We start from the raw sequence: 15115 nt of genomic DNA on the forward strand, positions 1-15115 counted from the left end.
GGCCCCCTGATAAGCGACCACCCATCCCATAGGCCTTCCGGGGCCATGCAGTCATTCGTTACCGAGTGCTCACACACTCCGCCACAGCTACCGCATGCCTCGGGCTCTGGAGAAACTTCCAGAACAACACCCGCCCTCTGCCTCTCTCTGATCCCTGCTGACCCTGGATGCCTTCTCCCCAGGCCAGCAGGGCTGGGAGAAGCATAGGCTTTGAGGTCAGGCAAACCTGGGTTCAAATTGGACGGCCTCTTTGTGTCTACTGTACTGTACCCCGTTGAGGCAAGGGACTCACCGGTTACAGTTATTCCTGGGCAAGTGCTCCCTGGACGGCTGCAGGGGTACTCTTCTTGGGCCAGAGGGTTCCAGAACTTTCAAGTGAATGAGAGGGCAGGCATGTTGCATGGCAGTCAGAACATCCTGTGCGGGATGTGTCCTCAGGAAAATGCCTCCTGTCCCACTCCTGTGGGATGTGCACACTGAGTATTTCTGGGCGCTGGTGTAGGCCCACCGTACGCTCTGAACCCTGGGACCTGAATGCCCCACTGGACCTTTGGGGTTTCATCTTATCTTGGGGCCTGGGCAATGCAGGGCAGGAGCAGGAGGAAGCTCTGCACCGAAGTTACCTCCGATATGACCGTCTCTGGGTTCTCCGGGAAGTGAAACAATCGCTTCTGCCCACATTTCACTGTCTTGAACAAATTACATGGCCCTGTTGGGAAAGGAAGACTCGGAAATGGAATAGAGTGAACCTGTGGCATGACTTCTGCCACCAATTGAATGTAAGGGCACACAGAATGTTCTGGAAGGCTGACTGGTAATTCCTTGGTAGGGGCTGCGAGGACAGGACGGTTTTCTGACTCTTAAATGCTTCCGCACATGGGCTACTTCACAAGCCTGCTGGGCCAGATTGGCTGTCAAAAGAGGATTTCTGCGGGGGAAGGTCTTTATGGAATCTCAGTTCCATTCGCTTCTTCCAAGAGCAATGCTGGCTCGGGAAAACAGGGCCTCTCTATGCTTGAGCTTCTAGATTTTACTAAATGAGGCATTCTTCTGTTACTGTCTTTCGAGCAGCCTAGGGTGTGAGGCCGTGGTCTCTCTGCTCCACTCGGAAGTGTCATTCAGCAGAGGGGAGCCGGCCGCCATGCAGAGCGCCCGCCCTGACCGCCAGGCTGCTTCCTCTCCGGTGCTTCCTCACACCAGGTGTCCTCATTAATTGTCCCCCAGATGCGGGGAGCACAGTGGGGCTTGTCATCTGTGTTCCTCTGAGCACACACCTCCGCTGTGAACTATGCGGCCTGGGGCCCCTTTTCAGAGATCACTGAGATGCTCGTACAGCTTCTCACGGACATGCATGTGCTCTTGTGTCCTTCGCAATAAGAGCACGTGGTTGTGCTTCTGGTCCCGATGGCACACTCTGATGTGCAGCTGAAGTCACTGGATAGTCCTCCGACCAACCCAGCCCTGACCCAGCTCTGCTTCATGACTGAGTCTTGGATGGGGAACCCTGTGGCTCCCCACTTGGTCAGCCTGGGAACTCCCATTCCAGGTCTGCTAAGTGGGGACCTGCCTTCTGAGTCTGTCTTCCAGGGACCCGTCATCATTGGGAACTCAGAGAGAGTCCTGTGGGTGCTCTCACGCATGAAGGTCCCTCTAGGGGGCAGTTTTCGGGCTACTTCTGAAGGGCTCCATCAGCTTCTCATGTTCTGAACCCATGTTTCTATTCATACTGGGGTTTCCACAACCACAGCAGGGTGCTGGCACATTGCCGCATCCCAGCAGTGGGGTGGCTACTCTTGAAGGTGCCCCCTCATTTACTGCCATGTTTCACGTCATTCACATCCTTGTGTGGTCCTCTCCTCTTGAACCCTGGCTGGGCTCTGACTCTTGCTTGACTAGTGCAAAGTGGCAAAAGTGGTATTTTGTAACTTCTAAACCCGCGCCCTGGACTCCTTGAAGCTCCTGCCTTGTGCTCTTGAAACCCAGCTGCCACCCTTCAAGGAAGCTCGGGAGAGACATGTGAAGAGTAGCCAGGGACCCTCAGTCCTTGCTAAGCTCCCAGAGGTCAGCTGGTGTCAACATACCAGCCATGCCATTCCTAGCTGAGCCCCAGATGTCACAGAGCAAGGAAGAGCCATCTCTCTGTACTGTCTGACTTCCTGGTCCTCAGAAACATGAGGGGAGATGTTTTAAGTCACATAGCCATCAGTGACCAGAGATGGACACTTGTTTATGTGAATAATCTTGCCCTGAGGTGTGCATGGCCACAGGGCCTGGCATGTGTGTGCAGTGAACTCGCGATCCTATTTCCTGAGGTTCCTATGCGTGGAGGGTATTTATCCTCCTACGTCACCACACTGTGCTAGCAAAGCCCTGAATGGGCTTGCTCCTTGCAAAGACGCAAAGTCACGCAGAAAAAGGGAATTATGTTGTAGGTGGTTAAATTCACAGTTGCGTCCTATCATTCCAGCAGGATGGATGGGCCCCTTGGAATTCTGTCACTGTGGGGACCAGCTGTGGTGACCGCTGAGTGGGGAGGGCCCTCTCCCCCTGTGCTTCTCTCTAACAACCCCTGAGAAGCAGTGATGGGAAGTAGTGCAGCCACTATAGAAAAACAGTGTGGAAATTCCTCCAAAGATTAAAAAACAGAACTACCATATGTTCCAACAATCACACACTTCAGTATCTGTCTGAAGAAAATGAGATCTTCATCTCAGGAGGTACCTGCCACCCCCCCTCCCCTAGGGTCCTGTCAGGATTGTATACAGTAGCCAAGGCATGAAAACAAACTGAGGGTCCATCAGCGGATGAATGGACAAAGAATATTGGGTCTATAGCCACAATGGAATATTAGTCAGTCATAAAAAAGGGAGCTTCTCCCACCTATGATGACACAGAGAGATCTTGAGTGCAATCTACTAAGTGAAGTCAGAGAGAGGAAGACAGATACTGTGTGATTTTACTTGTATGTGGAATGTTAAAAAAAAAAAAAAACCCAAACTTATAGAAATAGAGGACAGATTGGTGGCTGCCAGAGGTGGGGTTCGGGGAAATGGGCAAGGCTGGTCAAAGGGCACAAACTTCTTGTTACAAGATGGGTAAGTTCAGGGGACAGAAAGTCTAACACAGACTATGGTAAACAACACTGTATTGCATATGTGTAAGTTGCTCAGAGAGAAGTTTTTAAAAGTTCTTAACACACACACATAAATGGCAACTATGTGAGGGGATGGATGCTAACTAAAATCATTATGGTAACCATTTTTCAATATATATATCTTGCTTTGGAAGCCTCAAGCTTAGAGACCTTCTATGTTCATTTTATCTCAATAAAGGTGGAAAATATAAAAATTAAAAAAATGAAAGAGCAGAATTAAAATAAATAAAAGAACTAAGTATGCAATTCAAAGCCCCATGGGGAAAAGGGACTGAAATCAGCACAGAAAAGTGGTCTTGAATGCCACGTGTGGCCTGGGACACCTCAGCATCCCTGGCTTCACCTTGGTCCGGAACCTCTCAGTTTTCTGTTTTCAGATAATTAACAAGAGCGTTTGAGGGTGGAGCATCCCTTAGTTCACTAGTCAATTGCTCTCCAGAAAGTGCTTTGAGGCAAAGCTAATTTCTTTTACTAATAGAAAATTGAGCTCTTTCAGAAAAAAGTTATTTGGATGTGTGCCAAAAATATGTTTTCTTTCCTTCCTTTGTTGAACGTTCTGTGTGGGAGTTGCTCTCATTATCTCCCCTTCTTTACTGCATTTGAATAAAACAGTCAAGTCAGTCTTGAAGATGATAAATGTCTAATAACTTTTAATTGGCACTTGAGCTCATAAAAATATAAACAGTCATTAAATTCACCCAGAAAATTGTTAGAATCAAAAGTGCGAAAATTGCAGAATGTGCAGAAATAGCAACTTCAAGATCTTCTGGTTTCTCTCTGTTCTCAAGAGTAATCCTACAGCTCAAATCCCTAATGGATGTAGAGAAGAATTAGTCAGGATGTGTCTTTGGAATGGGTCAGAAATGTGGAGAAGGGGAAAGTGAGTTAAAACAGGTGCAAAACTGGAGCCCTTCCTCCATCCAGATGTTCCGGTAAGTGGTGGGTGTGCTCTTTGTTTTTGCAAATACGGGAGCACTAATCACGGTGAGACAAAAAGAGACTAATTAGGTTTGGATTCTTCTCTGATATGCTGGCTCCCATGGAAGAAAATGCTGCTTTTAAAATAAGCAAATTATACTTGAGTATGGGTGTAAGTATCTTGAATGGTAAGCAGAGAGAATTCCTGCCTCAAGAAACTACTTGTAACTATTGCAAGCCAACAGAACTTTTGTTTTCAAGACAGTTTCCAACAAGACTCAGTGCGACTCTATGTTGGTGGCTTCTAGAACATTTGTCTGAGGGCATTTTCCATCATCTTTTAGTCCCGTGTGACCTAAAAGGATATCGGCCAACTTCAAAGTTACAAAAGTGTCTTTCTTTGGGGCAGTAGGTCCACTTCTATAAACTTCCCTAAATAACAAATAATGCTCACAAGATTTAAGTGTGAGACTATTCATTGTAGGTTTGCTTCTAATAGCCAAAATCTTTTTGGAAAAATAGAAGCAGCCAACAAGAGTTCAACCATCTGATGGGCTCCCCAAGGGCATGCAGACTGAGTACGGAGCCCGTCTGCCGAGGTAGGAGGCCAGAGCAAGAGAGTATGGCTCTTTGGAGGAAGCGTTCCCAAGGCTGGGGGCGGGGTCGTCAAACTTCTTTGTCTAAATTTCTTTCTCAATGAAATTGTGGAAGACACGCTATGCCAGGGACTGCTACTTCCCCAGGAAAAGAAACCTAATTTTATTCTGGCCAATGCGCCCTGGTGAAAAACAAACAAATGAGCAAACAAACAGCTTTGTCTTCAGTTAGAAATGGCAAATGAAATGCAGGCAAAAAATTAATGGGTTGGAGTTGTAGGGATGCTGTCTAAGAGGACAGATAGCTGGCATGGGCCCCTCTTGTCCTTCCTCCCCCCTTCCTTCCTGTTGACTAGAATTTGGCAGGAGTTCTAGCAGCCTCTAGAACCAAGATGAGTTGACCTTGAGGATGGGACTCTTTTAATGGACTAGAAATATAGAGGAGCCTGGGTCCCCACTGATAAGGGAAACACATTATGAACCCTGACTGCTTACCTCCAAAATTCCTTACGTAAGATAAAAATAAATCCTTACAAACGTGACCCATCATTCTCTGTATTTTATATACATGCAGCTAAATCTAATTCCAACTGATTTACCAACTAAATAAATAAAAGGCCACATGGAAACCAAAAGGTTCCTCAAAGAATCACTCAAGGCTACTGGTCTGTAAGTAGGAGACTGCTCTCAAGAGGTGGGTCATGATGGAAATATTATTCAATGAAAAGCATTAGTATTGCCTTACCCAACAATGACTGTTAGTGCTTATTTTTCTCCGTTGGAAGAACCAGGTAGAATGCCTCTGGATGTAGTTTTAAATTTTTGTGTCACCAATAATGTCAGTTGGGTCTGGTGATTTAAGGATAAGTTTATATGAAAAAGTTTGGTCTTCCTTCAAAGCAACACTTGAGAGCCAAAGACAGACCTGAGCAAAGGACATTGTCCTGAAGAAAAGAGCAGATCGGTTGAGGGTGGCAATGAACTTCAAGCCTTTTGGAAAACTTTGGCTCAAAGGATTTTAAAGTAATCATTCCATTCACGTCACTTCAGTGAGCGAAACAGCCACCGTGGTGGCATTCACAGCCAGCGTTTATGGGGCAGTGCCCCTGTGCCTCCCCTGCGGCAGGCGCGTCATAAATATGATCTCATTTACTCCTCTCCACAACTCTGAGAGGTATTCCCACTCTTTGGATTAGGAATCACTTTCTCCACTCCGAGTCTCCACATAAAAGGTGATGATGGTCTAACTCAAGCTAGTCAGGCACAGCGTGTGCTCAGGGTGAAGCCGGAACATCTTCGCAGGGCATGTGACACTCCCCGCCACTGCTTCTGCTCATTTCTTGCTTCTCCCTTTGGTCTAGGACCTCCACTCCTCGCACTGTGTCCCACCGTTCTGACTCATTTGCGATCTTCTGAGGCACTTAGTTCTTTCCCTTTTTATGGACTGAATGCTTCTATCCCCCCAAAATCCATATTTTGAAGCCCTAACCCCCAACCTAACTGTGTCTGAAGATAATGTGTTTTTGGCAGTAACTCATGTGAAGGAGGCCATGAGGCTAGAACCCTGACCTGATAGGATTAGTGTCCTTATTAGAAGAGACACCGTGAGGCTTGCTTTCTCTCTCTCCTCATGAACAGGCACAGAGAAAAGGCCATGTGAGGACATAATGAGAAGGCAGCCCGCTGCAGGCCGGGAAGAGAGCTCTTCCCGGGGCCCCACCATGCTGACCCCTGACCTCAGACTTCCGATCCCCAGAGCTGCAAGCAAGTCAATGTCTGTGACTTAAGCCACCCAATCTGTAGCATTTTGTTATGACCGACCAAGACACCTGCTTCCTGGTGCCAGGAGAAAGACACCTATAAAATTACAGTCATATTCATGCAAATGTATTGCAGAGCAGGGACATGCTAATAATAACAGCATCTTGATGTGATAACAGCTCGGTCGTGCTGAGTTTCAGCCAGCAACCTCCGTTCCAATGTCAACCTCACAGGGCCCCTGTCTTGTCAATGTTTTATCCCTCGTGTAGAGAAGCCCAATCTGTGCTCTTCTGATGGAAGAATGTTAGTGATGAGCAGATATAAGGATGTGCTGGTTTGACTTTTCTCCTTAATCTAAGTGGTCATTTGCAAATCATGAAGACTTCAGCTTACGTGGGTTGGATTTCATAGCATTAGACAAATTTCCTTTATGTTTTTATTTTCATTGTTATTGTTCCTGAGGCATCTATTGGTTCAGTTTTTTTAAAAAATCATAATAAAAGAAACTGGAGAAGAGAGTCTTAACACAGCAACTTTTTAAAAGAGAATGAATTTTGAAACTTTGTCAAACAAATGATTTGTCTAAACCATGATCAATGTTAAGTTCTTCACCTCCCGCCCCCAAAGCTTAATGTTCCACTCACATATTGAAGGTGGGATTCAGACTTTAGGAGCAGGCTGGAATTTTATAGTGGAATGAGGGTCAGGGTTAGGGTCAGGGTCAGGGTCAGGGTTAGGGTCAGGGTCTGGGTTAGTGTTAGGGTTAGGGTGAGGGTTAGGGTTAGGGTCAGGGTCTGGGTTAGGGTTAGGGTTAGGATCAGGGTTAGGGTTAGGGTTAACATTAGTGTCAGGGTCAGGGTCAGGGTCAGGGTTAGGGTTAGGGTCAGGGTCAGGGTTAGGCTATCTAGCCTAATCCCAGTGAAGGCACTCCTCTGTACTCTTCTCCCGTTTAACTAGAGAAACCGATTAAGCTGCTTTTGAACTAGACTCTAATGGAGATGACAGCAAAGGCAGAGTATCTGTAAAAGAATAGGAAATTTGGAACAATATCCAAGGATCCGAGCAATAACGTGATAGACAAAAGAGCTGAGACAGGACACCGCAGCAGGCGGCCTGGCCGGCTAAGTGGGAGCCAGAGCCAATGCGGCTCTCGTGCTGGTCCAAGCAGAAGTCACAGCTTCCTGGTCCCAGGAGAGGTCACAGGCTCTGGAAGCAGAGCCAAAGCCACAGCAGCAATGCCAGCTCTGCAGGAACCCAGGGCAGCAAGAAGGAAAAGCCCAGACGCATAAACAACAGAAGCAGCACGCAGGCCCCGAAGCAGAACTGGAAAAAGGCCAAAAGCAAACGAACAAACACAAGGGAAAAAAAACCAAGAAAAAGTCAAAAAGCAAAGATAAAGGAGGAGGTGTTTGAGCCTGCAACCTGTCCTCTATTTTGAGGTGTTATGTTTTATAAATAAACTGTTACTGAAACAAACTACACAAAGGGCCCAAATCCTAAGTCCATAATTTGGTGACTTAGCACAAGGGACATCCATGGAGCTACAAGCAAGGATGTCATTAGCTCCAGAAACCCTCCCATCTTCATCTGTGCTCCCCGCAAAGCACACGCTCAGATGACACTTGCCGTAAGGTGAGCAGACACTTGCAGGAGAGAGAGCGTGGCAAGAGGAAGACAGGGCGCGTGGCTGGGGCAAGGCAAACTGAGAAGTTTCTGGTGGTAGCTGAAAGTTTTGAAAATATATAACATTAAATTTTAAGATAGTTGCTCTCCTGTGGTGCCATCTCTTTTTGTGGCTTGAAATGTTAGGTAAAGTCTTTAAAACATAGAAAGTCATGTATCTGTGGACGATTTTAAAGACAAGGGAGCTGAGTGCCTCGTTAGGGCCAGCATGGAATAAACAAAAGCCAAGCTAACTAGCAAAGATGAGATCTTTGCGAGAGAGGGCGAGAGTCCAGGGGAGCGAGCAGGCAAGAACCAGGAATATGAGTAAGACTATTTCTCCAGGAACTTGAAGAGTCTTGGGGAAGCCATCAATATGGGATAGGGAACTCAAATCTAATTTATATAAATTTATATAAATCTCAAAGAATAGTATTCTTTGGTGATACCTGAGTAATCTTTATAGACTTACTTAAGACTCAGATATTATTCTCTACTCCCTTACTTACTAAAAGATCTGAGATCATGGGGAAATGTATCATCTTAAATAAGAAGTTAGGTCAATCTTAGACCCTGGCAAAGCTTACCTCGGCAAGAATTTTTTACTTGAAATACTCCTCATCTGACCCCTTGAGTTTTTCTAAGAGAGGATTGACAAATTTACAAAAGCCAGACTCTAGAACGCTTATGAGACAGTAAGCCCAGGTTCATACAGTAGACGATTGATTTCAGTAGAACACACAACTTCTCTCTTTGACAATAGACGGTGAAATTTCAATTATTCATTTATTAATTTTTGACAACACTTTCAATTCCAAGCTGATATCTTTGCCACCTCTTAGTTGTTATCCTTTAAAATAGCACGTGACTCTGAAGAGTGTCTATTACCACATGGTAATGGAAGAAATATAATGAAAGTAAGTTATCGCATCTTCATCCAGGGATTTTGCATCTCAGTATTTGCTGGACATTCCTAACTACCCTTTACTCTCTTGCTCTCTCTTTTTAAAATATTTTATTTATTTATTTTGAGAAAGAGAGAAAGAGAGAGGGAGAGAGAGGGAGAGAGAGAAAGGGAGGGAGAAAAAGAGGGAGAGAAACATAGAACTGAGAGACAAACATTGATCAGTTGCCTCTCGTATGTGCCCCAACTGGGGACCGAACCAGCAACCCAGGCATGTGCCCTGATAGGGAATCGAACCCATGACCTTTCTCTCTGTGCTACGATACCTAACCAACTGAGTCACACTGGTCAGGGCATTACCCTTTACTCTTAAAACCCTAGGAATGAAAAGGGGCTCCTGTTTGTAGGAAAGATTGAAGGCGTTTTCTCCCGTCACGAGACCCACCTCTGTGACTTGGGCTTCTCGTAGACATACTTCTAAACAGTACCTTTGTTTTCCACGCTGGTCACTGCAGCCCAGCACAGGCAGATGGGGTTGCTACTCTCTGTTGGGGTGGGGGTGCGTGTTTCAGGTTATCAACAATGCGTGGTGACGGTTCTCTTGTAGGTGACAGCCTTGCATTTTTCATGTAATGTGGCTCAGGACTAACTTCCCCAAAAGTCTCCACTGCCATTACTGCAACACAGTACAACCTGACAAGGTTGAAATATACCAAACAGTCCTTTCTGACTGTCATTTATCATTGCTTCTTGTTAGCACTTAATACTTATTTGATTTCATTATTATTATCATCTTTTTGCATTTGTCTTACAGTCTGATTCAAATTAAACTCATGTGACAGACACTTGGTTCCCAGTGCTCAGGACAAAAGCCTGTCTATGGCTGGACCCTCTGGGAGTCTCACCTGCCCGTTCCCTTCTCTGGCCTGTGGAATCAGACTCTTTCCTTGGTTATGTTTTCCTACCAGTTGGAACTTGACCCATCTCTGAGGATGTCTTTTTTCCCCCCACAGCTCATTTTTAAACTTGAGACCGTTATGCCATTGCCCCTGTAGGTGTGATGTGTTCACACTCCACTCTGCTGGCCATTCCCAAATCCACATTTAAGCATCTGACCCTGGTATTATGTCCTTACGCCGTGCCCAGCAATGATGTTGCATGCCACTTACATTTCAAAAGCAATGCCCACAACTGAAAATCTGCAAAGTACCTGAGACTTCACACTTATTATCAAATAGAGATAATTCTGGTTTACTTTCTGGGATCTCTTCTTTCAGTTCACAATATGGTATGATATGGTAATACCACCATCGGGAACTAGGGAGGCTGCTCTGTATGTAGAGAGTGGAACATTCTAGAACCCTTTGGAAACACTGTACAACTTTGTTGTATAGTGAATTTATTTTTATAATTTTATAATGTGTTAAATTTGCTGGAAGAAACATTCAAATATGGGTTTTATATCCCTACAGAAATTGCTCCCAACTTTGCTGAGGCCTTTTGGATGGGTAGTCTACTATTTCCATTAGTGAAATCTTTGAACGTGAGAAGCCTTAGGAATGGTGCACCCAGCTTCTTCCTCTCCCACCTGCACGGCTGCTTACCTGTGATGGCCAGCTGAGTCACAAAGAAGGTCATTCTTGACTTCCTCTTCCTCCTCCACGTGGAGAACAGCACAATGGAGTTTCCGACGATGATGAACACGAAGAGGACCCACAGAGTGATCAACTGCTCGGTCTGTGAAACACAAGCAAACAAACCGGTGCCCAGTAAGGACCAGTGTACTTAGCCAACGCAAGGGCCAGGCTTCGGGGCTGGACTGTCTTCCTTCTGGTCTTAGGTCCCCACCTGTCACAGCTCTACTCTGAAGAGAGCAAATACCGGCGGTCCCTATTTCCACTGACAACAGTGGAAATTGATGCAATCGGTAACAAAAATCTATTTGGAAATATATGTCAAGAGACCAGAAAAGTATACAGCAGTCCCTCTCTATATCGCGGTTCACTTATCGCGGCCTCACTGTATCGCAGGATTTTAAAAAATATTATATTTAATTATTGATCGTGGATTTTTTGCTACATCACGGGATTTTGCAGCACTGTACAGTAAATACCAAAATAAATGTAAGGTTCCTACTTCGCGGATTTTCACCTGTCGTGGAGGAGTCTAGAACATAATACCCACAATAAGTGAGGGATCACTGTATATTCTTTGGCCAAGCAATTTTAAGTCCGTGTGAAAGAAATTCAAGGTGTGACAAAGAACGCTGCAATTACAAAGATGTGCATATTTATTGTTAGAAGAATTGGAAACTGTTTAAAAATAACAGGATAGTTAAGTAAATCAAGCACTTCAATTCAGTGAACAATTATGTAGCTATTAACCATGGCAGCCATGAAGATTATGTAGCAACATTAAAAATGCTCATTATGATAAGTGGAAAAACATGATAAAATTATACATTGGGTAAGATTACTACTGCAAAATTGTACATGTAAGAAAAAAACTGAAGTATGCTAAAATGTTAGTCATGGCTATTTTAGGGTAGTGTAATTATGGCTTACCTTACTCTTCTTTCCTTTGACAGAATTTTATAATACAGTGATATTAAAGTTCTACTGAATAATGTATAATTAGTAAAAACGGGAAAAACTCGTTTAAAATGCTAAGTCTTTCAGAAAAAGTTTTCCATGATTCCTTCACATGGAGCTTTTCACCTGTTTCAAGCCCATAGCCCAGAATAAGCAGAGGTCGCGGGCCCTGGGGGGGTGGGGGGCTGGACCCAGGGCTGGGCTGTGGACGAGAAGCTTGGGGCCAAGGGGGTGCAGAGGCAAGTCCAAAACCAGCGGCCGCGGGACAGTAGCCCAGCAGGTCCAGGCAGAATCCCGTTAAGAGTGCACAAGTGTCAGACAAGTCCGTGTGCTAACCCTGTTCACGGGAGATAGGCGGGCGAGCCCGAGGAAGCCCCTTGTCACGGTGAAAGGCACATGTCCACGCGGCCAGGCTGCGGTGCCTCGCTGTTCCATGACGCGCGTGTCTGTGAAGGCGCTGAGCCCTGATAGACATCTACAATGACCTGCCTTTGGATAAAGCCAATTACCTTCCATTCTATGGGTAGGTAGGCTTCATCCAAAGGGTTGAAAGTCTTAAGAGCAATAGCGAGGGATCCCGGACAAGGAGATTTTCTGCAGGAGTTCCTTGAGAGACACGGAAACCGTGCCCGGGAGGCCAGTCCGCGGCTCCTTCGATGGATGTCAGCCTTGCCAGCCCCACCATCCTAGGAGCAAATTCCTTAAAACAAGCCTCTCTCTCTCTCCCTCCCTGGAGGACGCTGATGATACACTCCCTGAGTAAGTGAGCCATCAAGGCAGCGCTTTTTCTTATACTGAATCAATTTTAAATTAAGCAATGGCAGATAAATACATTTTTCTTTAAAAACCATAACCGTTCAGATACAGAGCAAATCCCCTTTGACGACCACACTCCATCTGGATGATCTCCCCTCTCCCAGAAGGTAAATACCATTTTGATTAAACTGTGTTTTCTCCCAATCCTTTGAAAAATACTTTATAAGCACGCATGTGTGCACATGTACTTTTTTGGGGTGGGGTATCAGTTTGATATTTACTCCACATATCATGCAGCTTGCTTTGCATACAATGAAATAAAATATTTCAATGAAAAGAAATGGATTAAATTTACTGAAACAAAATACTATTTGAAGATGTAAGGAAGCGTATGGGCTGGGGGTCAGGGGAAGGGAGCCGATAAGCATGCTGAGCCAGCTCAGGTTCTCCCAGCCCTGGGTTCTCGAATTCTCCCCAAGGGCGATGTGAATGTGAGTGGGGGGCTTGGATGGCCAGGAGGAAACCAGAGCCAGCCCTGCTGCATTCCAGAGTGGGGGGTGGGGAGGGCAGGCTCTCGAAATGGCTCCTCCAGCCCTTGCTCTTTCCAGGAATCCAGGCTGGAGCCGGCACCTGGTTCCCCTGCATGGGTTCTCCATCTCAGATTCACAGGTGGGTTCCTGAGGTCCTGGGTGGGGCCAGGGTCTGGGAGCTGCAGGGGGGTGGGAGTGAGGGAGGATGGCATTATGGAGATGCTGGGGATGGGGCTGGGGGGGCACCCTGGAAGTGGGAGCACCTCTACTACTCCGCAGGGCACGGGCGGCAGGTGCCCGATCCCCAGCCTGCGTGTGTCCTCTCCCACTGGGAGGGCAGAGTCTGGGCTCAGTGCCAGGCCACGTTCTTCTTCTCTGGCCCTTTTCTGACCAGAGGGACAGCGTTCTCGGGGCTGGCTCATTTCTCTGGTGGTCTAGATCTGGGCGGTGTTGAGAAAGCGTCAGGAACGAGAACTAAGTGAGAGGGAAAGGGTTGCTCCCAGTGGAGTGGGGGAGGAGTTTGGTAAGAGGACTCTCACCCCTGAGACGGAGGGACAGGCAACGGTGCTGTCAGCACAGGGGCCGCAGGGGAGACACCTGAAGTACCAGACGGATGGTCCCCACGCTGTAGCTGGTGGGATGTAAACAAGGCAGTGGTTTGAACTTAGACGAGCTACCTTTTCCAACTGAAGAGCAACGCAGGGAACCGATGTATGAAACTGGGTGGCCTGGAAGCCCCTGTCCTCAGAGGTCTCGCTGCCACTAGGATGCTGGCAGAGGATAGGGTTAAGGGCCCGGGTGGAGATGCAGCTCTGTCTCCACTCCAGTCCTGGCCCAGTTTGCTCTCAGGGAAGCAGATGGTGCCCTGGGGGCATTTGGTTCAGGACAAGATGAAGGAGCTGGGAGCCTGGCAGGTGTGGGCTTGCCTAGTCCTGCTGAAAATACAAATGCGAGATTTCCCAAGACTCTCTCCTGTCTCTTTCAGTGAACCTGTTTCAGGGGAAGAAGCATTTCAATGCTTTCAATTAATTTTTTTTCTTTCAAATTATAGAGCTCTGTATCACGTTGGCAGATTGTCTCAGCCTGGGGAGTGGTGGATTTCCACGCCTGTCCAGTCCTAAGTCAGTCTCTGCTGAACTCCTCTGGCCTTAGAGGAAGAAGGAAGGGAAGGGTTAGGCTGCTGCTGCTGCTCCTTCCTTTTCCACATCCGAAATCCAGACCTCAGCGGCGGGTGGGCAGGGGGCGGACAAGGACGGGGGCAGGCTGTGCCTACGGGCTGCTTTCCTTACTGACCTGGGTCTTCTCGGGGACCACCCACGGCCCTGCGCAGCTGCTCACGCCCCTCGGCTGGGAGGAAGCAGCTGGCCGCCACTCTCCTTCCTCTAGGATGTCTGTGCAGAAATCTGCTCTCTGGAGGCTTGCCCTGCGCCTGCCTCTAGACTCTGCAGGGGAGCCCCCCCGGGGCCAGCCCCTTCCTGGTGCAGGGGGACACTCCTACTTCACATGAAATACCTACTTCAGAGGAACTGGGTCTGTCTCCCTGACCTCAGGACCCCTGCCAGAGGCTCCTCCGATTTTCCAGCAGGAGGGGGCAGCCTCACCCATGTTCTATTTCTCCCACAAAGCCGTCTTCTACCACAATGACCCTGAAGGCCCCTTGGATGAGAATTGGAAAGGGGAGGAGAGTGGATCAGAGAAACTCAGGTACTTTTGGACTAGAAGTCAGGTTTTCTCCAGATCATTTGGTTTTAGACCCCCTTTCCAGAAAAACAGCACCGTAGGAGGCGACCAGTTTGTTTTTCACACGGTGCGCTGGTGGTGATGCCGCTGGCACTGAAGTTCAGATTTCCAGAAACCAGGATTCTCTCATGAAGGAGTCCCGTGGCCCCCGGTGGGCATGGAGTGGCTGCTTTCTTCGTACCTCTGTTCTGGGCAGTCCCCGCCCAGGCCTCCCCCGTCTCTGCAAAGGGGGCTTGGGGCTCAGATCTGCCACGCTGGAGCACTCGGTGACAGACACTGCACATCACATTCCCTGGGGGTGGGGCATATCCGTGAGTTGGAGGTCAGGGGTCAGGAGGGCTGACGCAGTCAGGGCTGGCTTAGCCTGCCCAGCCTTTTCCTGGGGAGCTGGAAGTGGCTTTGCAAACAGATCTATTCTTGAAATTGAATGCTGCCTAGGGGCAGGCTGAGCAAGTCCTGGGAAACTAGCCCTCTGCTCGCACTTCGGAGGTTTATTTTTTCTT

General features: G+C 47.3%; 1 protein-coding gene across 1 annotated transcript in view; it reads right to left on the minus strand.

Moving 5' to 3' along the window:
- The window catches only part of NPSR1 (neuropeptide S receptor 1), a 93714-nt gene that overhangs the window by 65888 nt on the left and 12711 nt on the right, over positions 1-15115 (minus strand). Inside the window, exon 2 of the mRNA XM_090287784.1 lies at positions 10600-10732. Coding sequence (XP_090143910.1) covers positions 10600-10732 — 133 coding nt within the window. The remainder of the gene's footprint in view (positions 1-10599; positions 10733-15115) is intronic.

The sequence above is a fragment of the Furipterus horrens genome, unplaced genomic scaffold (assembly GCF_987537825.1).
Source record: "Furipterus horrens unplaced genomic scaffold, mFurHor1.1.pri manual_scaffold_9, whole genome shotgun sequence".
Lineage (NCBI taxonomy): Eukaryota > Metazoa > Chordata > Mammalia > Chiroptera > Furipteridae > Furipterus > Furipterus horrens.